At 41.7% G+C, this 26,465-nt stretch overlaps 1 protein-coding gene and 1 long non-coding RNA gene across 2 annotated transcripts in view; one reads left to right on the top strand and one right to left on the bottom strand.

The window, feature by feature from the left end:
- TFCP2L1 (transcription factor CP2 like 1) overlaps nt 1-25,962 on the top strand; it is a 41,286-nt gene extending 15,324 nt beyond the window's left edge. Inside the window, exons 3-15 of the mRNA XM_081206535.1 lie at nt 4,886-4,962; nt 7,208-7,313; nt 7,868-7,974; nt 9,930-10,082; nt 10,387-10,497; nt 13,194-13,285; nt 14,821-14,869; nt 14,967-15,060; nt 15,818-15,908; nt 16,607-16,707; nt 18,819-18,961; nt 21,050-21,101; nt 22,390-25,962. Coding sequence (XP_081062661.1) covers nt 4,886-4,962; nt 7,208-7,313; nt 7,868-7,974; nt 9,930-10,082; nt 10,387-10,497; nt 13,194-13,285; nt 14,821-14,869; nt 14,967-15,060; nt 15,818-15,908; nt 16,607-16,707; nt 18,819-18,961; nt 21,050-21,101; nt 22,390-22,427 — 1,214 coding nt within the window. The 3' untranslated portion in view covers nt 22,428-25,962. The remainder of the gene's footprint in view (nt 1-4,885; nt 4,963-7,207; nt 7,314-7,867; nt 7,975-9,929; nt 10,083-10,386; nt 10,498-13,193; nt 13,286-14,820; nt 14,870-14,966; nt 15,061-15,817; nt 15,909-16,606; nt 16,708-18,818; nt 18,962-21,049; nt 21,102-22,389) is intronic.
- On the bottom strand, nt 21,132-21,822 carry LOC308593933. The gene is made up of 2 exons (XR_014011091.1): nt 21,503-21,822; nt 21,132-21,229 (listed from the first exon to the last, which is right to left on the bottom strand). It is a non-coding gene; the product is annotated as an uncharacterized lncRNA (long non-coding RNA).
- Nucleotides 25,963-26,465: the final 503 nt, after the last annotated feature.

Raw genomic sequence — 26,465 nt, 5'->3', positions numbered from 1 at the left:
AAATACACTGGCCAGTTTTAGAGGTGACACCTTTTAAGCTACAAATGTACATAAGATGTTCTTTTAACAAAGCTGTAATGGGACTACCTTGTCTAATGGGGATAGGTGACAGCAAATTGTATTCTGTGCCTTAATGAAGTCTTCCTTTGTTGCCACAGTTCTTTCTGTGTTAAAATTTCAATTGGGTAACCGCCTATAATTTGTCAAAGGATTGCCCACTGGATGGTCATGTCTTTTCCACTGATTCACAAGTACCTCATAGGACAGGGGTTGCCAACCTTTTTGGATCAGCAGTCACATTTTGAACTTTGGTAAAGTGTTGTGGGCACCAAACACAAAATGACTGCTGTGGAGGCATAACACAAAATTAGAAAGTACCCTCATTGCTGTTTCCCCACAGAGAGTACAGTAATTGTTGTTTCTCCACCTCAATCTCAATTAAAGGAAGTCAGCTATGTCCTGGTGGTCCTGATTGTGGAGATTACACATGATCTCTCTCCCTCTCCCTCTCCCTCTCTCTCTCTCTCTCTCTCTCTCTCTCTCTCTCTCACACACACACACACACACACACACACACACAGTCTCACGCATATTGACCACAGGTCACAGACACACACGGATATCTCTGTCTCTGACCCACTCCCTTCTCCCTCTCACAGACCATACATACATACATAATCTCCCACTTCTCCCCCTCTGCAAACACACACATCACATAGCCATCTTTCCTTCTCTCTCTTAAATGTATCTTTACCTCTCTCACAAACAGGCATCTGCAGGAATATTTCCTGGGGTGGGGAGGAGGGAAGGGGTAAAATAAAACACTGAAAGGGTGGAGCAGGCTAATTTCTCACATTTATTTTATTTTTTTAAGAAGAATGGTATCTGTATGTTTTGCCTCACATCTCAGGTTCTAAAAAATGCTAGAAATTTCTTTTAAAAAATGAAAGCTGAGAATCTGTGGTTTATGGCTCATCTCAGGGACACCAAAGAAGGCCTTTGTGGATGCAGGGTTGGAGACCCTTGACTTAGGCTGGTACTGGTTAGGAGGAAGTTTACACCCAACACACACACACTTACTGTTGCTAACCATATCCACAAATGAAATCCTTCTATTCAATATTTTTAAATTTAGAACATTTTTATCCTGCCTTTCCATCCTGGAATTTGAGATGGCATATATGAGTTTCCCAGGTAGTTTGCCATATGTCAGGGAACTGACATCGGAGCAAGAGGCGGAGGGAAGGCTCTCAAATGATGCTGGAGAAGGGCCCAGCAGGGAGAAAGGCAGCTCAGCAGATGGGGAAGCAAATCAGCGCTACACCAGGGATAAAGGGGGGCAGATGGGGGAATCGGCGAGAGGGCTCCAGGACTCTTCACCGGACACCAGCGGGGAGAGTACGGGTCCTCCGCTACCCACGCCCACCCTGCGCAGAAGGGAGAGTAGGAGGAGACTGGGCGTCAAACAACTTTTATGTTGGAAAAGGTTTAAGAAACGCCCACTGACGGATTCTGCTAGCGACTGAGGCAGCCACGAAGTGAAGGGCTGTCCAGACAGAAAAGTCCAACAAGGCAACATAGCCAGGAGAGGCGGCAACTTACGCACGAGCAACCCATACTCATTACACCATTGAAGCACTGATTGCAACCAGAGCTGCTTAACTTTAGAAGGTGTTATGTGCCTTCAGACCAGGCCATGACCAGCACTAATAATACTGCAGATCCAAGAAGATATGCCATACAGTATTTGAAAAACCAAATGGTGCTGTTCTTCTCTGTTGGTAAAAACATAGCAGCATTTAATGGTGCTCCAGATTCTGTCACCTCCTTCTGCCTAATAGTAGGGCCAATCATGAGACTAAGTTACAGCTTCCTGCTGCTTGCAAATTACTACATTCCCCCCACCTCTCTTTTTTGCACAAAGTTCCATTTTATTCCTGAGCTGCTTGTCCAGCCACAGCTAATGTCATAATTTCCATGGTTGCAATCCTTCGTAGAACTTTAAGGCTATCAGAATAAATATTGTCCCTGGAGTGAGTTCCAGAAAAGTAGCATTCTTCTTTCTCTGCAGGAGGGAGATATACCGGCCATTTCATTTTACTTTGGAGAGTCAACTCCGCCACTGGTCAAACCAGAACTTAAAACTGATCACCATTTTAGATTGTCTTGTTACACATTGATCTGCATTCTTGTGCAAGGTTGGGAGGTGGCTGCAGGAGGAACTTGAAAAACCAGCTCCTGTGGCTCTGCTCCCTGATTTTATTGTATTTATCATTTTGCTCTTGTTCTTGATATTTGTTTACTAAACAATTTTTTTTGCATTCAGAACTAAATTATATCACCAATCAGGGGTGGGTGGGTGTAAAGGACCCCTGGACGGTTAAGTCCAGCCAAAGGTGACTGTGGGGTTGCAGCGCTCATCTCGCTTTCAGGCTGAGGGAGCCAGCGTTTGCCCACAGAAAGCTTTCCAGCTCGTGTGGCCAGCATGACTAAACCGCTTGTGGTGCAACGGAACACCGTGACAGAAACCAGAGCGCACAGAAACACCGTTTACCTTCCTGACGCAGCGGTATCTATTTATCTACATGCACTGGCGTGCTTTCCAAGGTTGGCGGTTCGAATCCCTGCGACGGGGTGAGCTCCCGTTGCTCTGTCCCAGCTCCTGCCAACCTAGCAGTTCCATGTGTTCTGGCTTCTGTCACGGTGTTCCGTTGCACCAGAAGCAGTTTAGTAATGCTGGCCACATGACCCGGAAAGCTGCCTGTGGACAAATGCTGGCTCCCTTGGCCTTAAAGCGAGATGAGCACCACTCACCATAGTTGCCTTTGACTGGACTTAACCGTCCAGGGGTCCTTTACCTTTACCTTTTTTAATATATATAGAGAGAGAGAGGTATGCTAATTGTTATTGGCTGTTTTAACATGTAAATAGTCTAAAAAGAGTAGCTTTGTGTTGAAAGTTGATGACTAGACCATTTGCCTCATATTGATAAGTCTACTGAGCAGACACAGCTGCGTTTCTAATAACATTTAGCAAGTCCAAAGCAGAACAGATCTGTACATCTGGAAATAAAGTCTCAGATGTTCTTATTGAAAACTTGTACAGTGGTACCTCGCAAGACGAATGCCTCGCAAGACAAAAAACTCGCTAGACGAAAGGTTTTTTCGTCCGCGATTTGCCTCGCAAGACGAATTTCCCTATGGGCTTGCTTCGCAAGACGAAAACGTCTTGCGACTTTGTTAAGCCGTTTAAACCGTGCTTCGCAAGACGAAAAATTCGCTAGACGGCAAAAATTGCGGAACGAATTAATTTCGTCTTGCGGGGCACCACTGTATGTTAAAGACTGTGCTTATTGGGAGTGATTTTAAGAAGCCAGCCTGTCAATCTATGAGTTGGGATCCTATGGGAGTTAGTAAATAAACTTGGCTGCTGAGAGAACAGGAGGTAGACCCAATTCCACCATCACAGTTCTGTCAAGAACATATATTTCTAAGGCTTTGTGCATCCATTGTATTAGGCCAATCATTTAGGATGCTGCCTCGGTTCTTGTTGGGCATCATCTGTTCTGAGCAATCAGCAGTTAATTTCCTGGTTGCTAAGGATGCTGACAGTGCAGTTGACAATGTATTGTTATGAGTTGTGGGAGCCACAGTTTGCGGGGGGCAGATTCCCCTAAATTTCTGAGTCTAATAAGTGTTAGAATTTACTCAGTGCTTGGGAGTTTTGAAATTGGCTGCCAGACACGGGATTCAGTAAAATGCAGGCCAGACCAGCTTCCCATGTTCAGGAAATCACTTGGGAGATCAGCCCTTAACCAACAACAAAGGGAAGGCAATGGGCCATTTGGAAGGCTAGAGAGAGGGGACTCTGTCAGATGGCCCTTGGGAGTGGCCCCTCCTCTAGCTCTGTTAGTTAGCAGGACAAAGGCCAGAGTTTGAAGGAGAGCAATTTTGTAGGGTTGCAGTCTGTTAAACGCAGCAAGCTGGAAGCTGAGAAAGAGGGCCATGGCTGGCATCTGTTTGAATCCAAAGCCGCTGTGGCTATAGCAGAAGCAAAACCCTTTTGGGGTGTTAATGCTGTGAATGCTTTCATCGTAGGCTCAGGTTATCTATATGTATAAATAAACCATATATCCTAAAATCACCACAGTCTGTGCCTCATTTCCAAAGGAAACACGAACCCTGGGTAAGCGCCTGAAACCCCTGGAATCTCTCACTATTCAGAGATTGGGGCACCATGTAACAGTGTGTTTACTCAGAAGTCCCTCTGATTTCATACATGCTATGCTAGTTTGTTTAGGATTGTAGACTGAGAGCAGCAGCAGAAGCTGCCTGTCTATACAGCTGTTCACAAACAACTAGAGGGAAAGATCCAGAGCTTAGATATTCAATCTGGCTGTGACAGCACTCTTTTGCACAGTGCATCCCGATGCTAAAAGGAGATGCCAGCCAACAAACAAATAAACACAAAACCAGTTATGGAACACTTCATGTGGGCTTGTAAACCACCAGTGGTCTATGGTTCAGAACCTACTGCTTGAAGATGCCTTTCTTCCAGAAGCAGACATGCTTATTAGACCATAAATATGCTTTAGGTCCCCCATACATGACAAGTTTATAGAAAGTGCCAAGGAATTTGAAGACGCTGTGTTCTTTAAATTTCCAAATGGATAATCTGGCCAAGGGCTCAGTCTTCCTCTCTTAAGAGGTTACAGTAATGCCTGACCATTTCCTGGGAGAAACTTGCTATATTGCCAAAAAAAAAAAAAATCACCCTTCCCAACCAAGCATGATTGATGCCAGTGCAACTGTCTATTTCTCTTGCTGCAACATGCTTAACCTGCAACATGCTTAAACACCTTGGAAATGTTTCCTTGAACTCCTAGGTCAGTCTTATGAAATCCGTCTACTTGAGAATAGGAAATTGGGAGAGTTTCAAGATTTAAACACAAAATATGTAAAGGTAAGGAGATTTTCTTCCTGCTGCTACATACAGGCACACTCTAATAAGATGGTCATACCATTGGAAGAGAATTGACTAGGGAGAGGGCAGGACTTCAGGGTGGAGTAGGGTGGGCTTTCTGATCTGAATTCCTTTCGATTCAAGCAGGAGTTGGCAGTTTGGTTTCTGGAGCCCAGTATATGCCAGTGGATTTCTGTTTTTCCTGTCTTCTTTGAATAATTTTTACATCTGTTATTCATAAAAGACCAAATAGTACATTTACCTCACCAATCCCCAATGTGTTTTTAAGAGTTCTGGGGTCTATTCTAGGGTGTTATTTTATTTTTTTAGTATACAGCATTTTTCTGGCCTGGCCTTTTAGGCCTCAATGCTGACTTCAGGGTCCAGCATTCCTCAGAGCTTCACATTGCAGAGAAACATTGGCAACAATGGACAAATTGTATCTTGGGGGATCATGTCTATTATCATGGTTTTTTTGCTGGCGAAATATCCCAATGAGTATTTAAGGGCACATGGCATTCCTGAGTACATAGCTTGAAAACCACTGATATAGACCTCTTCCCCCGACCTCCTATTCACATGTCTTGGATACAGAATACACCCTTAATGCTTGCTCACATGCTACATGTTGTACTCCCACAGTTACATATCTTGCTTTTCTTTAATTCTTATTCCAGCCATGGGAGGGAGGGGAATTGTTGTTGGGAAGCATAACAAGAAGGAAGGTTTATCCTTTCTCTCCTTAGATGCAACTCACCAAATATCCTCCCCAACAGCTACAGGGCTTAGTAAAAAGAGAGAGAGAGAAAGGGCCCATTGACACCCTGAAGATTGGGGGTAGTCACACCTGCATGTTGCAATCCCAATAAAAAAATCTCCCTCTCCACAGATAAAGTAAAGCAAGACATGTAACTGTACGCTACACATAAAGTGAAACATATAGTTTGACCCTTATTTGGGAGATGCATTATCTTTTGTTTGATTTAAAGAGAAATGGAAAAGGTATTTAATAACTTTCTGCATGTAAATACATGACTTGTCAAGGGTGTTTAGCTATCTGTCCTTTCACCACTGCTGCTGCCACCACTCATGATCCTTATCTACAAGGTGTGGCCTTTGACAGCAGCATCCAGTGCTTACTCCTTTCCTGCTTGTATGTGGCAATAGATGTAGTGAGTAGGGGGGTCAATACAGCACAGCCTTAAACCAGTCATTTTATGAATAATTTACTAACTTGACATTTCTCCTTGGCTTAAAAACCCAGTCTTTGGGCTCAAGAATATAGCATGTGAACAAGCATTTAGCAAAACATTGTGGAGTCCCACCTTGCTCAAAGTAAGCTGCAATAAGCGTCACAAATCCCACTGTAGAATCCACATAAAGAATCTCTTATCCTGGTCCACCTTTCATGTCATAGGCACAGCTCACAAAATGCAACTGGATCCCAAAATACGTGGGAGGAGGGAAGGTCATCAATGCAAATAGGTCATTGGATGAATAGTTTTGAGTCTCACACCCATTCAAGGGTTCTTCATTTGGATACAGATGTTCTAGTGTCTAATTCCCCCCCCCCCTTCAACAAATGTTCCAATGAAATGGCTTTGCTTTAAAGAAAGGGGCCATTTGCAAAATCTGATATTCGTACTGCATATTGCAAAAGCAGGTTGTTTCGTTGTTGGTTTTTTGTTTAGATTTGGGTTCCCACCCCTCAACATCCAGCATACACATCTGTAATTTTATTACATTTCTTTGAAATAATCTAATCCTTTTGTTTTTAGGTTTTCAAGTTGTATGTTCAAAATATTTCAAATCTCCTTCCTGGATAGTGTGTCACCAAAACAAGACTTCTGTAAATGGGATGTGAGGTCTAGCCAAATGGCATTGGTACTCCACAGAATAAATGCTCTATGCCTTCAGCCATATTTACAGCTTGATCCTGGTGTATTTTCAACAGAAGGATAAAAACATTCCCCAGGTGTCAATTACAGCATGAAATTAATTTGGCCAAGCTGGCTGATAATAGTAGCAGCAAAGTTGTTATCTATAGGATTGTCTTTAGACACAAAATCTTTCAGTTTCTCATTATTCTTCCTAGTCTGTTTGGTGTATATGGTGATGGGTGACCTTTGTAGAGAGCTACATCACCTTGCTTGTCAGCATTTAAAAAAGTGGAGCTTGTCTGCATTAAAAAAAGATGTACCTGAATCACTTCATTAACTTCAGCCCTCTTCTTCTCTCTCAACAGAGCATCATTCGTGTGGTTTTCCATGATCGCCGTCTGCAGTACACAGAGCACCAGCAGCTCGAAGGCTGGAGGTGGAGTCGGCCAGGAGATCGCATCCTTGACATAGGTGAGAACTTTTCATTATGTTGTCCTTTGAGGTGTTTCCTGAAGTAATCTACAAGATATTTCTTCAAGGCACTTTCACGTTGTAAAACTGCAAGCTTTAAATCAAGTCATGCTCCTCCTCATGGAATCAGAGCATCCTATATTCTTTTACAGTATATTTTCTACTGCCCCCAGCATGTAGGTATGTATTTCATTGTTTGCATTGTAAATATATTTATGCCCCACTTTTTTGTTGAAAACTAATTTACACTTAAAACCAAAACAGAACACTGCATAATCAATAAAATTACAACAACATAAAACACTGTGGTTAAAAAGCCATCTTAAATGACATCATGCCTAAGCATCCATTTTGGTTCTTAATATGAGAATACTATTTAGAAATGGCATTACAATTGCAGACACAGCAAGATGGGGGGGGGATTGATTCTCATGCAAAATGGAGTTTGTTATGTTTCTTTCTGACTTTTCGAATGCATCTGGTGATTATATTGCAATGTTGTTTCTGCTCTTCAATTTTAATTTTTTTAAAATTTTAGGGGTTTTCTTCTACAGATATCCCACTGTCAGTCGGCATCCTAGATCCCAGAGCCAGCCCCACACAGCTGAATACAGTAGAATTTTTGTGGGATCCCTCTAAAAGAGCATCAGCATTCATTCAGGTAAGGAAATAACATTCTATTTTTTATTCCTTTTTTAAAAAAAAAACCAACAACCACATTCTCCTTTTAAAATCTTCTGGGACACACATTTCATTGAGTGTATATATATAGAATTTCAAACCAGAATGGATGGAAGATTTCCACTCTAGCTTTGGTTTCTTGTTCTCATATAATGCAAACAATAATTTTTTTTACTGACAGCTACATAGATTCAAACAAAACAATTTCACATACTTGAATTTTCTTTTAAGCCTACAGTGCTAGTAGATTTTGAAGAGATAACAGTAATACAAGTAGAAAGAATAATACAAATATGCCATAACGAAACATAGCTGTCAGAGCTGCTTCCAGATCCTAGCTCACAGAGGATCACGCTAGCCAGCGGTCACTTGTAAAAGTCTTTATTGAGTAACAGTTTCCATTCTCAAGCTGCTGCGTGCAGCTCTACGTCTTAAGGGTTAGACCGGCGAAGCTCCGTCTGAGTCTCCGCCCCCTGTGCACCAGCTTACTAACCTAGCCTTACTCCACCTTTTCCGCCTGACTGTTCTTCTCTGGGTCCCTCTGCCCCCCGTGGTCTCTTCCTTCCGGGATTCTTCTGACGCTGACGCCCCGGACCCTCCTGTCTCCTTGCGCCGGGCTTTAGGACCTGGCTCCCTTTCCGGGCTGCTTACTGCGCCACCTTCCTGTGCATTTGAACTTGGCGCGCGCGCCCAACCTTCCACTTTCCGCCTGACCGTTTCTTCGCTCCCCGATGGAGGTGTGGCCACTCCTGACTCGTGCCCTCCCTCCTGTTGCGAGCTGCCAGCGCTTGATACCTGGCGCCCTTCCTCTCCCCTGCTCTCTGTTGGTGACGCTGGTCCCGATTTCCAACTGCTCCCCTCTGAGCCCCCTCTGGACCCTTCTTCCTGGGGTGTCCCCCTAGGCTCCCCCCTTGCCCTGGCCACTGGTGCTCCTTTCTTTGAATGTTCTAATTACTGGAAAGACTCGGAGATCTCGGGTCGTCGTCATCACTCATCTTTTCTTCTGCCTCCTCCCCCTCGCTCTCTGTTTCCTCCCTTGCCCTTGCCTCTGCTCCTGAACCCCTGACAATAGCCAACATATTAAGGGGAGAAAGATCAAAGCTTTTCAAGTAATAAGTGAAAACAAAACCTTTCCACCTCAGCTGGCTAGGCCAAAGCAAACTAGCAATATTTTGATGGTTGTTCAAGCAGGGTGTAGAAATCCTTTTACTTAACTTCATTGCCCAGTAGTAGTTCTGGATATTACTTATTAGGAATGTGTTGAGTCCAATAAGCCATCACTTTTCACCTGGCTGGCAATGTTGCTTGTAATGGTGAAAGGTAGTTGTGCAAACTGATGTCATCAATCCGCATGCAGCCGGCGCAAAAACCATTTTTGAAAATAAGGACCATCAACTGAACAAAGAAGTAAATAAAATCAGCTGGCAGTGCCAAATTACTAATATATTTTGCAAAAACTATAAGAGATTGTTGGAATGAGAACATTGGTGCAAATGTAATCCTCAACGTTGCCTTTTCTTTTATTATTATTTTTTTAAGAAAGTTGTTAAGGGGAAATTTGTGTTTGATAGAAAGAAGCTGGTGAGAGGGAGCGTGCACTGTAGCCTTTGCTGTTTTCTTGATTATGGCAGCCTACGCATTAAACCTTTGAAACACCTTCTTTCTGTCAAAGAATTCTGGGGCCCTAAGTTACCCCTCACCGACCCACCATTTCCAACACCCTTTAATAAACTACAGTGTCCAGAATTCTTTGCAGGTAGAGGGAGAGAATCTGCTTCAAATGTGGCTTAAAGGTATGGTGTGTCCACAGACTACAGATAATGGACAGGCTAGAAGTCTGCACTGGTCCTACTTGGGGCTTGTCAGCTCTTCTTTATAATAAAACCAAATGTTCTGTTCTGGGAACTTGAAGCCAAACCATTCCTTTTTCACTAGGTGCATTGTATTAGTACAGAATTTACTCCGAGGAAACATGGGGGAGAGAAAGGCGTACCCTTCCGGATACAAATGGACACCTTCAAACAGAATGAGAATGGCGAATACACAGACCACTTGCATTCTGCAAGCTGCCAGATCAAAGTCTTTAAGGTACAAGGGTTTTCACTTGGTTATGAAATTCACTTGGTGACCATGAGCAAATCGCTCTTCAGCCTTGCAGGCTTGTTATGAGGTTAAAACACTCAGTTTTCTAAAGGGAGCACAATACAATACAGTACAGATAAATAATACAAAGACTAGGCTGTTGGTCGTAATGATCAAATACTACTCAATGTGGATAGGATGTGTTCATTCATTAAACAACACAAATCTCAGTGTCACTTTTGTTTGGATATCAAGGGAAATAGCTGCACTATCTGTTGGCTTAAAACTATTTATTCTGTGTGCTTTATAGCCTAAAGGAGCAGATAGGAAACAGAAAACAGACAGAGAAAAAATGGAGAAGAAAACTACTCAAGAAAGGGAGAAATATCAGCCATCCTATGATACAACCATTCTGACAGAGGTATGGTAGGTCTGTTGCTACAATGCCAAATGGTACTCAGGTGTGAGACAGTGCTTCCCTCTCAAAGTTTAGAAGTTTGCAATGTAAGGAGCAGTATTTATCTTTTCAGAAAAATAAATAAATATGTGATTGATTGTTTCAAATTAGAAACACTCAACCAGTGTTACTCAACCTGGCCTGTGTATGTATCCAGTACAACCTTAAACATCTAATGAGCCTTCCCTTATGTCATAGTCCAACAAAAGATCTGAAAATAGGTTTGTTGCTTTCAGGTCTCGTATTTTCAAATCTTGACACAACAGGCTAGCAGTGTTCATGAGATTACCAAAGATGTGAGGATCCATATTTGTTTAGGTTCAACTCACCAGGTTTTCAGGAGTGAACACAAGAATCAGAACAAGTGCAGAGTGTTAAGAGACTTTCACTTCATGGGTTGGAACCAACATCTGTGTCTGAAAAGAGATACATACTTCCAGTAGTAGGGGCTCCCTTTGGTAGGATATTTTTGAGAGTGGACTGTTTTTAGATTAAGTTTAGGAGGCTAGTTCATAACCTTTGGCTGAGCACACAAGCTACAACATGGAGATAAGACTGTGTGAGCTAGCAAGCACATGCAGGGTTGCAGCAATTCCAAGAGCTTCTGTGATCATGGGTGCCAGAGCAGCCCCATGTAGCTGCTTGTGAAATTTTTTTTTATTTGTAAGATTTATATCCTGCCCTGCCCTTAATTGTAAGTGATCTTGGGATGGGTCACATTCAGATAGAAACATAAAATAAATAAATAAAATCTCAAATATGAATCACTTAATCTGTTTACGAAAACAATACAGGGTGGCTCAGTTTCTTGCTGCCCATAGGCACAAAAACCTGGAGGGGGAAAAATAGGTATTTTATCTGGTGCCAGTTCCTGTGGAACTGTCTCTGTATGGTTGCAGACTTGGGTGAGCCTGAGGCTGATCCTGGCATTGCTCCTGCATGTTTTAACTGGCCATTTATCTAAACTGCCCTGGTGGGTGTTTTGCTTCTGTAACTTGCTGCGGGAGATGTTTGTGCAGTATGCTCTGTGAACTTTTAGCCTCTTGCATTCAGCAATGGACTTAAACTGTTGTGTGCCATTCTGTGAGGTAGGGAAAGATAGATGTATCTTTTCTCTTTCATCAATCTGCCTTACCTGTCTAATCATTTTCATTAAAATAATGCACCATGTAGCCTGATCACATAATTGATGCTCAGAAGTACTTGGGAAGCAACCGCACACTTTGGCATCCTGGCCAGGAGCATAAAAGTCTGATTCTGTGCATGGCAGCAGCTGCACACAACCAAAGCCAAGGCTGTACAAAACAGTCTAGTCTTGTGTATGATGTACTAACTAGCTATGGCCAGTCAATGTAGCAATTTCGAACGGTATGCTCAACAATGACATAAGCTTCCTCTGAGTCTCCTAGGAAGGTTAGGTACCATTTTGCTTGCTAGACTTCAGTGCATTTTGACATCTTAAAAGTTCACGCCATTGCAACACCAGATTAAATAGTAACTTTAGCCCACCCCTTCTTATTTGTTTTAAAGAGGAGCAGAAACAAATTTGCTTCTTCTCATTCACAAAACCTTTTTTATTTGTATACGTTTTAGTCAGCTGCAATATAATGTGACCCACAGTTCATGAGACCTTTACATAGAAAGTGACCTATTTCCAAGGAGCTGCCAGATTAAGGTGACCTGCTGTTGACAGGAATGGCCTTTAGCACCTTGAAGCAGGAAATCATATGGCCCTTGTTACTAAAGAGTTAAATATTTGCTAATGTTTGTTTGCATTTGCTGAGGAGAGAAATCCTAGGGAATGTCATGGATTGCCTTACTATCATTGTAAAACAGAAGACATATTGTGTAGAAGGTTCCTGGGCTCTTAACAGGTTATTTAGACAGACTTAATTCTGATTGTACGCCAGCAAAGAAAAAAACACTAGGGGAAACATTTGTTTGTTTGGTTTGATAGCCTTGTGCCATCTTTCCTGTAAGACCCATACTGTGTGCTGCTTCCTTTGACATCATTCAACAGTTTGAGCGGTCAACAGTGAATCACGACAGATCATATTTGGTGCTATACTTGTACAAAATGCTAGTTCTTTCTGCTGAAGTGCATTGGTTCCATTCATTTATCACTCCACTCTCCATGATGTAACTTTCCCAAGTTACTAACTGTTTTGTACCACCACTTCTGGGCTAACACCAAGTACTATGATTATTTGTACTTGAATGGGTAGAACCTTTTGGAACTCTTTGGAATATGTGCAAAGCTAGCATATTGGAAAGAAAGTTGTTAGGCTCTTGCCACCAACCCAAAGTATTCCTGGCCTTGGTACCACCTTTCCCTGCCCCATCCCTGTCCTGGTCGGTATATTGTTGCCAGGAAGAAAGCACTGCCACGCTGCCCCCCTCCTTGCTCCAATGCAGAGCTGCTGATTTCTAGTAACCCTCTGCTAGAAAAATAACAAAATAGAAAAAGAAAAAATGTTTGAATCAAGAGTGATTTTTTTTTAAGGGGGGGTGATGATAGACTGTCACTCATAAAGATGTACAATTAGTTGTCACTAGTGAAGGTGCAATAAAAAGTAGTTTTGAAAGAGAATAGGACTTCAGTTTCTGACTCCCCTTTGAAGCATGCTCTTAATGTTCCTAATTTGGTTTTGTTTAAACAGTGTTCCCCGTGGCCAGATGTGCCTTATCAAGTGAACAACGCTCCGTCTCCAAGTTACAACAGCTCTCCAAACAGTTTCAGCCTTGGAGATGGGTACGTGATAAATATTTTATCTTTTCAGCTGACATTGGAGCCCCAGTTTCATGTTTTTGTTTCATAAAAAGAAAAAAAACCACACGTGTAAAAGATAAGGAAGTTATAACTTCGCATTTAGTGTTATGTTGGAGCCTGCAATTCAACCCAAATATTATTTGCCGAGATTGCGAGACATACTGCTGTGCTCTTTTACTGCTCCCACTCGCTTGAAAGGTACTTGCATATTTAAATTACTTGAAGCATTTTCATGCCACTCTTCACCCAAAGTAGGTTCCCAGCATGACTCATGTCAATAAATGTCAATGATGAGACAGTTCTTGCCCTCAGGTTTGCAACCTAAGAGACACAAAACAAAAGGAAAAGGGGATTGGGAGGGAGGAGAGAAAAAACAAGCTCAGGCCTTAGTTTTAATTACAGAGTTGTTGCAATAACCAGCTACAATGGAAAGATCTTGAAATGAGCAATGTCCTGTCCCATCTCTCCCACTCCTATAGCCTGATGGAATAGAAGAGATTCCTTTTTAAACTTATACCTACTGTTGGCAGGTGTAGGGGAGGTGGGTTTCAATAAATAAATAAGTAAATAAGTAAATAAACACACACACACACACACACACACACACACACTTATTTATATCCTGTTATTTTCCCAAGAAGTTCAGGGTGGCATACATGGTTCTCTGCTTCTCCTTCCCCATTTTATCCTTTCGTTAATCCTGGGAGGTAGGTTAGGTTGAAAAATTGTGACTGGCTCAAGGACTCCCAATGAACTCAGTAATTGGATGACGGTTTGAACTTGCATCTCCCCGATCTTAGTTTGACCATTGCACCTCTCTGGTCTCCTTAATCCTAAATTAGCCAAGAATAAAGAATTTTTTAAGTCTTAAAATAAAACTCCCCTCCTAATTTCCTTGAACATATTGGATATCCTTTCTATAGCAGCTACATTCCAAATCTGTAGAATCCAAGGGATTTGTGTTGCATCACTTTTTTTTTCTTTAAAGGGAGGCAGTCTTTCCATGTAGAACATAATAGCCTCCTTTTAAAAAACAAAGCAAAACCGAAACACATTTTGACTTCTCTTAGTGGAAACAACAAAGAGGAGGTCTCTGCAGGGTTTATTATTTTGAACACCTGATTAGGCATCTTGTACTTGGAACGTGTTTCATTCATATACAGTGGTACCTCGGGTTAAGAACTTAATTCGTTCTGGAGGTCCATTCTTAACCTGAAACCATTCTTAACCTGAGGTACCCCTTTAGCTAATGGAGCCTCCCACTGTCTCTGCGCAGCAGCCATGCAATTTCTGTTCTCATCCTGAGGTAAAGTTCTTAACCCAAGGTACTACTTCCGGGTTAGCAAAGTCTTTAACCCAAAGTGTTTGTAACCCGAGGTGTTTGTAACCTGAGGTACCACTGTAATCCATCTGGAGAGAGGGAGAGAAGTGGGGACGGGGGAGGGACAACAACCAGCACTATTGAGGAGAGACGTTAAAAAATCCTTTTTTCTTTCCCAATTCTGTACAATTTTTAGCAACAGTTCTCCAACTCACCAGGCGGAGCTCCTGCCTCCCAGCAATGACGTAAGTATTTGAGATCATGTTAATGTGGTGCTTTTCTTTTTTTAGGACACTGGTGAACAGTTCATTTCAAGACCCTCTTATTCTTTTTGCAATGTAGCATCTCCTTCCCTCTGCTTCTATTCAAGATGCTCAGCAGTGGCTTCAGCGAAATAGGTTTAGTCCATTCTGTAGACTCTTTTCAAGTTTCTCAGGTATGTGTGTTAATATGGCCCATGTGCCTTTTATCCTTCCTAATGTTCCTTCAAGTGGGTAAATCTGTTCTTTAAGTAATATAGACCATTGGCCTTTCTGTATGGATAGTCCTAATGGGAAATAAATGCACACTGATTTCACACTGCACCATTCCTCAAGATTATGCTCTTTTGGTGGGAATTCTGCATATTCCCAACACTCAGAAGCAACATTCTGTATCTGGGGTAGGAGAGAGGTGATGCCGCTCTCCTTCCCCTGCTCCCCCCAGTAAATAGTGCATCCATTTTTTCATGGACAGCATCATTCTGTAAAACACAAATTCTGGTGGGCTTTCCTTGGTTTCTTCAGTTTGGGGTTTAAAAGTGGAGAAGTGACCTTCACATACCATGCACTTGGACAGCCATTTTAGTTGGTTCAGGAGATGTCAGTTATACAATGTGAAAGATTCCTTGCTTCTGTGTTTAGTTACACTATGAGCTCAATTTGCACATGCTGCTGGAAGCAGGTTTTTGTGTCTGAGACCAGAAGTAACATGATTTTGCCCGTGGCCATGACTACTTCCTTCTAGATCTCTCCTCTCCCCACACATGCAATAGATTTGCACAAAAATATCTTTGTCAAGTGACTGGTTGCAATATTGGTTTTTTTCTAATCAGAACTTGTATTCCTCCAGACCTGTCTTAACAAGCCTGTGAAATTTGATTCAGTATAGAAGCTTGTTATTGGGGGGAAATGACTTTTCCTTGAAATGTTCAGGTGCCGACTTATTGAAGATGTCCAAAGATGACCTTATTCAGATTTGTGGCCCAGCTGATGGCATTCGACTTTATAACGCCATTAAAGGAAGGTTTGTCACATTTTCTGTTACAGCACCAGTTACTGCATTTTCAAATTTGGGGGGGGGGGGGTTGTGTGCAGTGGGGAGATCCTTAAAAGCATATGTGTCACTGGAGACATACATAGTAAATAATAAAAATTGACTGCATCTTGGGATGGTACACTGACGAACTGAGAGTTAGTGACGAGGTCACTCAATAAGGTTTGTGGCTGAACAAAGATTTGAACTCGAGTCTTCCCAGTCAGTCTTGACACTCTAGCCCAGGTGAAGGCAGGCTTCAGGCTTGTGGGGTCCACTTGGTATGTTACTAAACCTCAGCTAGAATCTGATCCAGAAGACATACACTTAACATTTCTCAGCTCAGGAATTTGTTCTGAATACCAGAAATGAACTGAGTTCACTATCATTCCATAGCTGCCTCCACCCCAAAAATACTTTTGAATATTCCCAGCTTTTTTCATTCCAGCAATATCATTTGGTGGTGGTAGCAGACTCTTCTATTGTTGAGCAATTGGGAGAAAGAAATCCATGCTGATTTACCAGTAGATCCCAGTCTACCTTCTGCACACCCCTGTTCTAGGCTTTGCATCACAATTGGGTCTCTACACAGTTATCCAATTTCATGTGCAGAGCAGCGCGGTGCCCAGTTGGAAGCGTTGTGTCCTGTTACAGTGCCAATACTGAAAAGAATATTGTTTTGCCTGTAGGAATGTAAGGCCCAAGATGACCATTTATGTATGTCAGGAACCTGAGCAAAACCGGTCTCACCTTCATCAAAAACGAGAGAATGGAGATGCTAATCTGTGTAGTAAGTGTCTTGTTCGTTTTGGCAAAGCTTGCCAGCCTTTCGTAATAAACTCTACATCCTTTGAAAAACTCTGGCTACCCGATAAAATCTATCTTATGGGTAGGCAAACTAAGGCCCGGGGGCCGGATCTGGCCCATTCGCCTTCTAAATCCGGCCCACAGACGGTTTAGGAATCAGCGTGTTTTTACATGAGTAGAATGTGTGCTTTTATGTAAAATCCATCTCCGGGTTATTTGTGGGGCATAGGAATTCGTTCATTTCACCCCCTCAAAATACAGTCCAGCGCCCCCCCCCCCAAGGTCTGAGGGACAGTGGACTGGCCCCCTGCTGAAAAAGTTTGCTGACCCCTGGTCTATCTAATTGCTATTAGTATGATCAATTTCAAAAGTTCCTCTTTTCCAGAATGAACCCAAAGTCATATAACCTCTCCCCACACCACACACCACTAATAGCTTAGGGACTGATCCTGTTCAGCCAACACACTCACTAATACATAGGTATGAACAGACACAGGGTTGCATTTAATGGGAGGAATTCAACACCACACTCTCCTGATCATTCCACCAGTGCAAACATTTTGTCTTTCCAGATGGAATAACCTCCCCCCTTGCCCTGTGCACTGTTCTGGGGGTTAGCCTGACATCCCCTCAAGCTAATTTTAGTGTGTGAGAGAGTGGCTGTCTTCTCTTCTTAGAGTCACCAGATTATATATAAAAAAAAACCAGGAGTAAATTTTGGCAGATGCATCTTACAATGCAGGATTCTACCCACTGAAATCCTGTCAGCTACAGAATGGTTAAAAGTCACGCTGCTTGCCTCTCTGTGAAAACACTCTCTCTCTCTTTTTATAATCTGTGATTGTCTTCCAAACAGGGAAACAGTGATGGTGGCCGTTATGAGTAGTTTCCAGCAAATATTGAAGCAGAAAAATTTCCTATGCAAATCAGGGTAATTTGCATCAGGAAATTTCTTGCTGCCCCAGGGAGTGGCCTAATTTAGCAAATTTGTTTAAGAAACTAAGCTGAAAAAAGGTATCCAATGTTATATTTTTTTGGCCCAATACACCTTAAATATTTTACTTGAAGTATTTAGAGGGAAGGATTTTAAAGCGCACTTTTAATATGCTTTAAATGTTACAGTACATAGATATTTTTTTATTGGAGTACTTGTAAAAATTTACAAGACAATCAACAGTGTTTGAATTTAAGAAAAAGCAGAATGACATTCTTGCTAAGGATAATCGCCTTAAAAACCTTAATTAAAACTTTGAAACTGCCAAGTTTGCCTAATATTATTATATCACAACTGGCATTCATGAACTTATGAAGTGGTAATTTTTCCACCCCACAGCACTGGACGGTGGTAGTGTCACTACTATTAACAGCACTCACCTTGAGGTTAGAATATGTTCTGTTTGTGGAGCCTGACCCACCAGTTGAAAATGAATGATTTGTTGGGTCAGAATGTTAGTTTAAACCAGCCCCCTCCCCAAAATACTAAACCTGCCTGGCAAGGATAGGAGACTGCTACACATGTTCTGAATGTTTTAATGATTATCATTTCTAAAAGCAACACTTAGGCTTGTGGTTACGTTCCTGGGGCTAATCTAGCTGAGCACATGTTTGCTAAAAAGAAAAATAGAAAAATTGTAGTGGTATTAAAATAAGTGAGCATACTGGAAAGGAAAACAGTTTTCTGTGGCTTACTTCATAGTTTCCCCCAAGCTGGCTGGAGGCAAAGGCACCCAAACATGGGAAGGTGAGGTGGGGAAAAGTTTAGCTCCCCCATGTGCTTATTTTGGTGATGAAAAGGACACCTACTCCCTCTTTCATAAGAGCATGTATGTTTTGAATTTTTCATATCTGAACTGCAAAATTAAAAATGCAGAAATGTGCAAAAGTAATGACTGGGTGGCGACTTCTTTCTGTCATGATTGTGAACTTAAAAGGTTGCTTCTAAATGCTTTTCTTCTCTTAAGTCTTAATATTCTAGTGTGTGCTAAGACAAAAGCAAATGAGGGCTGCTTTGCAAAAGTTAAATATTTTCCCTTAAATATATGCAAATCCATTGGTGCATGTCTAAATATTTCTCTTTCCCCAATACTGTTGCAGTATACCATGCTATCTTCTTAGAAGAGCTGACAACAGTGGAATTGATGGAGAAGATTGCCAACTTGTACAGTATTTCCCCACAGCAGATAAACCGAATCTATCGGCAAGGACCTACAGGGATCCATGTATTGGTGAGCAATGAGGTAAGAGTTTTAACTGGAATGCATCCCATCTAGTTCTAGCTATTGATGTGTTTAGGACCTGTTCTCTGACCTTAGTGCGACTGACCTTCATAATGCTGTGGATTGTGTGTTTTGCTCTGGAGGCTCTGAGTTCTAAAATGCTAGAACATATCATATGCAGCGTTAGCAGTGAGGATCACGATATGAAGAACCTGATTATAAAGCTCATTTTGCTTTTCTGTTTATACAATACTTTTTGGTAAGGATGTTTATGAAGGGAAGTAGTCCTCTTATCAAGCATTGTTGACAAAGCTGGTAATGAAATGGTGGGAAAGGCATATTCATTGCTTTCTCCTGGACTCTCTTCCACTTCATTTCAGCTCATATAGTGCACAGCCTTGGCCTCAATGTTTAAAATTGACTCTTAGAGGTTGTGCTTGTCTCAAGTGAATAGGCACAATTTCAAGTGGCCAATAGGTAAGATTTCAGCACCATGAACAGTTCCTTCTGCCTTTACAGATTCTATAACATTTTGCTTCTGCTAGTCTCCATCTTCAGGTTTGTTCCCTTGCCTAAAAACCACAGCTACTGAAAGGCAATTCGAAATATAGAAGTATCTGGGGAACATAAAAAATTACATTTTAAGCATGCAGTACAACCACATTCCCAATAAAATAATGGTACTGAAACATGCAATCACTTTCACCCCTAGAAAGTAGAAAGAATTACAGAGAACCCAATATTTTCCCTTTCACATTGACATTGCTTTGTCAGTGAGTTAGTTTAATGGTTGCGTTCAAAAGTGGGTGAGCTTCAACAAGCTTGAGCAAAGTATCTGGTTTGTGTGCTAACCCCCTTATGCATGGCCAGTTGAAGGACTTCTGCCAAATTTAGTTCCATTTTTAAAGAATCTCTGCTATGAAGCTGGCTTATTAAGCTTGCTATAATCTCATTCAAACAATCTGCACCATTGCTTAACTTTGACTTAGTGGGGTGGGGGGGTGGGAGAAGGGCACACGGAATCTTGCATAACAAAATGTTAAAGCTGAAATATATGTACAACATGGAAAATACTTTGCAAAAACAATAAAACCTTTTGAGCCCTCATCCAAGTTTCTTGGAAGCAACAAGATGTCATTCATATGGGAGCAAGAATCCCACTTACTTGCTTCCAACCATTCCCACGAATGTCTCATTCTGTTCTATGCTGCATATTTTCCATGGTAAATATTCCCAGCCTTTTCTAATTAAGCTGTGGGCTGCATGCTCTAGAATCACTTAAGAACCATCGTTGTATATGACCCCTGGAGAACACAGTTAAAGCAGAGAGCAAGGCTTCCAGTGCAACTGTGGATGAAGCCTGCAATTTTTATTCTGAAAGTCTCCCTACCGTTTCACTCTGATGAATCTGAAACCTTCAGTGTTTGAATAGTCATGAAGTGTTTTAAGGCAGCCTCTGGAAAGAAGAATTGCCTCAACCAGCTAGGGTGCAAGGAGACCCTTCATTACATGCTTGAGTTACTGATTAACAACAACAATTGCCTTATTTTTGTGTTCTGGTGGCAGGGCAGCAAGAGTGATGCAAACAGCAGTCACCAATTGGATGTTCTTCATGCATCATTAGATATGGTGTATGGGTGCAGCACTGGACTTAATTTTGGTGGATATTTTTCTGTGTGAAGGTGACTGGGGAGTAAAAGCATAGCCTAAGAAGACGGAAGTCAATGACTATCACCTATGATAACACCTAGCACAACTTAAGTCACACACACAGAAGACCCATTGAAATTAATGGGCATGACTAATGGAGTTGGTTAGGTGAATCTTGACCTCCATTTTTGGGGGTGGTGGGCTTTATAGCTCCTCCAGTCTCTACCATTTGCTTATCTACCATTTTTGCATGTGTGCTGCTGCAAAAATTCCTCTAGGAAGCACCTCATGGTTGCACGTCCTTTTTGAATAGCCCTACTGGCCTCTGTACACTGACAGTTCCTTTGTTTTCAGACTAATAGCACCCTGTTGATTAGGAAATGTATATTTCCTTTCTGAAGAAAATATGTGTGTGTGTCAATAAATTCCAGATTTCTTCCATTTGTCTTTTTTATCCAGATGGTACAAAACTTTCAAGATGAATCTTGTTTTGTCATCACGACGTTAAAAGGTACCGTATTTTTCGCACCATAGGGCGCACCGGACCATAGGGCGCACCTAGTTTTTAGACGGGGAAATCAATAAAAAAATCTTTCCCCCCCCCCAGCCCCAAAGAGCAGCGTACAGGCTGCGCACAACCTCTCCCTGCCGGAGAGGATCCCGCTCGCTGCTTTGGCTTCCTCTTTAGCCCCGCGCAATCTCTCCCTACCGGGAGAGGCTGCATGCAGCTAAAGAAGACATAGCCCGGTGCAGCCTCTCCCTGCTGGAGCGATTGCGCACAGCTATGGAACAAGCCAAGGCAGCCAGCGGGGTGGATCGTGCTGGCTGCTTTGGCTTCCTCTCTAGCCCCACGCAACCTCTCCCTCCCGGGAGAAGCTGCACGGGGCTAAAGAAGCCATAGCCCCGTGCAGCCTCTCCCTGCCGGAGGGGTTGCGCGCGGCTATGGCACAAGCCTGCATTCGCTCCATAGGACGCACACACATTTCCCCTCAATTTTTGGAGGGGGAAAACTGCATCCAATAGAGCGAAAAATACGGTATATACACATATTTCCTGCCACAATAGTAGGATTTGCCTTCACCAAAATAAGGGTGTTGGAAGTCACTTAAGGGGATCCAAAAATTCTCAGACACAAAATGACAAATGCATAAACAGCCAAACAGGATAGTCAGATACTATGAAAACAGAAAAAGGGGTGGTGTCACCCTTTCCTTCAGGGGCCTCAAACTTGAGACGTGAAAGTTCCCAAAAGCAAAGAAGCGAAGTATGCACTGTTCTGCCAGTGCATTTATAACATACCAAACCCCCTGCTGCCTTGTCTCTCTCACTCCCCCTCCTGATAAGGTACACCTACCTACCTGCCAGGAACTTAGCATAGTGGCTCTGTCTATTTAGTTGTTCAACATTTGCTAATTCTTTTCCATATATGAAGCTCCTCATGTAAACTATCATTTCCATGCATTGGGGTGTCCTTTGCTTCTGCCCATATATTTATATATTTCTCTTAGCTAGTGTTCTGTCACCTTTCCTTCCACACTATACCAAACTTATTTTCTTTTGTAATGTGACTAAAACTACTTGGATTTTCTAACAATCCACATCCCATAATGTAGTACTAAGATTACAGTACATAAATTATTTCTTGAAATGGATGTCCACAGCCTCTTGGTTTGTCACACAATTTGCATCTGTAGAAAGTGCAGACTAGTAGGATCTTCAGTCAGGTATGTGTATGTGTGTGTGTATTTCAAAGTTTGAAGTTAAAGGTTTCTCCCCTCTTTTCTCTCTCTCTCCTGCAGCTGAAAGTAATGATGGCTACCATATCATTCTGAAATAACCCTCTTCTATGTATGTTGGGACTTACAACATTATGATGCCTCACTGCAACCCAGACTGAAAAGATGGAAAACTCATTTGTATAAAAGTGTTCTTATTAACTGAATGCCCTAGCAGAAAAATTAAAGTGTGTAAATTTCAGAGTGTTGGGGACTAGACGTGGTCTTCGGAGTTCATCTGATTATTGTTTTGAATTGCCTTTCCTTTTTAGAACTACTTGTATGCATTTTTGTTCATTGTTCAAAACCATGTGCCTTATTAAAACGAAAACAACTTAATATGAAAAGCACTTCTCTCAAACCTCCAGGGACTAGCATTATAAAGGCTGATCATCCTGGTTACAAATGTAGCTAAATGTATATACAGTACTACTTTTCCTTCTCTTCCTAGGTAATATAGATAACCAGACAGCTATGGATTCTTTCTTCTTAAAGCAAATTTGCAATTATCACCTAAGTTCCTAAGGAGGGTAGTTACTTTCCTGCATGCTTTTTTTTTTGTTGCATCTGACAACAGACCAAGCAGAAGCGCTATTTCCAACCCCCCTTTAATCATTCTATATAACTCTTACTTGCTCATTTTAATTAGGTGGCTTTGTTTTAGGACTTCAAATTGAAAAAAGGACAAACCAGGGCAAATTTTGCCCTCAGCTGAATTGTGCCCCTCATTTGTGGCTATGATATTTCCCCCCAGTAAAACTCAACAGCTACCACTGAGATCTGCTGGAGAAATGAAAAGGGCTGACTGGAGAAATGGGCAGGTTTTGCTGCACATCCAGTTTGCAGTTGCCCCATGGAACTCCGTGAGAGATTTAACTTTGGAAGAAAGCGCACTAGCTGTGTGTGTGTGTGTGTGTGTGTGTGTGTGTGTGTGTGTGGAGAGAAGTTATATATGAGGGGAGAGGTTAGCAAATACTTATCCTCCAGGGCATGGAGCAAGCACTGACCCTCATCCAGTAATGTGTTCACAAACTGGTCTCCTTTCTGCTATAAAAGTAAACTGGTTCCATTCACTTGTATGACAGAAGGTTATAGGTTTGGTCAAAGATCTCTCACGTGCCTTGGACTTCGCTTATGGCTGTGAGCAACATTTCTTCCTCCTTTTCTGAACACTCTTGTTTCAGGCTCCTTGCTTCAAAAGCTCTCAAGGCAATGTTGTCGCTAAGGGAAAGAGGAAAGATGGAAACTTTGCATTCCTCTCCTCATGTCTACCCTTCCCTGGCAGTTGTATGTGCATATCATATGCCTGCTTCACCAACAATTGTATGTTAAGCTTCTTAAGTTTATAAGGTCTGTGCTATTTCCACTTGCATCTATGGATTTGAATATTCTCTATTTGTTTTTTAGAAACAGTTGCTCCCCTTTCTGTTTTTTCTTTCTTTTTCTCTTTACACCCCATCCTGCTACCACTTCTTCCTTTTGAGTACGGATTATAGAAGCTTGTATATAGATAGGTATAAATAGAGACACTCATGGTCCTAACTTTAAATATTTAAAAGCAAGAGTCCAATAATTTTCGGGGCTGTTTTAACATGGCTCTGAAGTTGTCAGTAAAACTAAGGAATCTTGCAAATTTTCATAACACTTAAGAAGTTAAATGGACGTACCAATACAGTAATCATAAAGAAGTATAGGAAGCAAAATATTCAGAAAGAAATGTCCCATAGTCTAACTGGGGAGGTGTTTGCTCTGTTGATTTCTCAGTTCTGCTCCAATCCAGAAATTGGGTATAAATGTTTTCTCTTACCCAAATTACCCCCTAAGTGATTCTAATGTATTAATGTATTTTCAGATATTAATGTCACAGGACATACTGTCATAAAGGCAGACAGCTACTTCTGTGGCAAAATAAGTCTAATTACTTTGCTGATATGAGTGCCTTCTTGTGATGCTCTTTTCTAAAATGTGTGTTTTTGTTGTTGTTCCCCTATCATCTAATTTGGCAACTGAGGCTGCAATCCTGTACCCGCTTAACTGGAAGTAAAGTCTCATTGAACTCAATGGGCCTAAGCTGCTGAGTAGACAGGAGTGTGCAGATTTTGCTGTGAGCGATCTTATGAAAATCTTTGTGTATAAGTAACACTTTCCTCTACTAATATTGTAAAGAATGTTAAGCTGTATGGACACACGCACAGTGTTATGCGGTCAGTCTATCATTGAGCTGGACACTTGCACCCTGATCCATTGAGTGCAGTGGGTGTGCAGAAGCAGGCTTCTGTGCAGTGATTCCCTGCTGCATCAGGAACCATGCATACAGAAGAGTAATGCACATGTAACTCCCTTGTTTGGTTAAGGGCACTGCCTGCAGTGCTGGTCACTGAAGTAGGATGATGCATTCAATGGCCAACAGATGGCCAAGGCCCAGATGAGTTGGAAAGACTTTATATGGCTGCCTCCTCTAACATTTGACAGGTATCTGTTGGGTTGAGTGCACATGGCTCATTCCTCATGTGCAACAGTGCATGGGGCTCCTTCAATAAAGGAGAACTTGCCTTTATCTGACTTGTAGAGTGAAGGGAAACATAAAAAAATATTTTTACACTCCCTGAATGGCTCTAATGGGCACAGCTATCATAGAATAATGTAAATCATGGTTCAAAATTACATTTAGCGCATTTGTAATTTGTTGTGTTTCACAGAAGTATAAACACTGTACTTTTGGTAAAGGAAATCCTGACTTCTTTAACATAATAATAATTAATAATAATAATAATCACAGCTTTTTATAGCAGATGGGTAGATAACCATAGAAATAGACTGGACAAAGCTTGATATATTTTAAGTTAACAAGTGCTGAGCTGTTGCTGAGCTGTCTGTGTTAATAACAACACATTTTCCCTGGCTTATTTGTACCTCTGAAACACTGAACTAGAATTCTTTATAGTCCTCCAAAGGAAGATGACATTTATTAGGTGGAGTTAGCATTAACGTGCCGATTACCTCTACACGCACATAGGAAAACATTGTTTGCCAATATTCCATTTCACTGTCGCTGTAGTCTGGGATAAGGTGTGTAAACCTCATTTTGGGACTGGAGTTTTCAGCATGCACAAGGAAGTTGACTAACTTTAATACTTTTTAATAGGCTTGTCTCAGGAAAAGCTTTAAATTAGTACCTCCCCACCCCCCTTGTCAAATATATATTTGTGTGTTTTGCACTCGACTTTGTTATCTTCTGGAGGGGGGAAAGCTCTTAAATCTCTCTCTTAAAAATTAAATTTCTTTTGTCTGATTGGGGGTAGGTATTTCTGTCTTTCAAAGGGTTATGGGAGTTCAGTTTTCTTCACCTGTAATGCAGCAACCATTTAAATGGGTGTGATTTAAATGAAGGGGGGAGGAAGGGAGGTCAAGGATAAAGAGTTGTGAGTATACTGCCAGATTCTCTCTTGGTTTTTATATATAGATTTTTTTAAAAAAACACAAAAACGAAACCTGCATATTTTGCACTGGCCATTCTACTGTTGTACAGAAGAAAAGACACATCTGTATTTAGACTCTGTGCTCCAGTAAAAATGCAAATAAACTTTGTAAGAAATACCTTGCACTTTTTACGTAGATGGATCGTGTGTTTTCACCATATAACATTTAAGTACTTCCTGTTTGGGTTTACTCTTGCGACTTCAGAACCAACATCAACATCAGGGCCTGCTCCAGTTGGACAGTCCACTAAACACATACATGCATCTCCAGGACCACATTTATATTTCATATACTATTATTTGTTTTAGTAGTTTGAAATTGTTGACCCCCTTGGGTGTGTTGGCAGAATAGGTGGTATGTAAATATCAGCTAGTATCTAATGTAGCTCTAGCAATACATCCCATTCATTGCAAGGCAAGAGCTATGCAAAGGATTTGTCAGAAATGGGCCTCTTTCAGGAGAAGAGAATTTGAAAGGTGTTACAAGTAGGCTGGTTAAAAGCTAAACCTCTGCTGCTCAGGTTTCCTTTGTATGGGGATGCATCGGTGCTAGAATTATGATAGGGGGCGGGTAAGACGGAAGAGAGCAAATTCACAAGTTTAGCCAGATCACAACCTCCA

Source organism: Podarcis bocagei, assembly GCF_964188305.1.
Source record: "Podarcis bocagei genome assembly, chromosome: 1".
NCBI classification, from domain to species: domain Eukaryota; kingdom Metazoa; phylum Chordata; class Lepidosauria; order Squamata; family Lacertidae; genus Podarcis; species Podarcis bocagei.
This window is presented reverse-complemented; position numbering and strand designations above follow the sequence as displayed.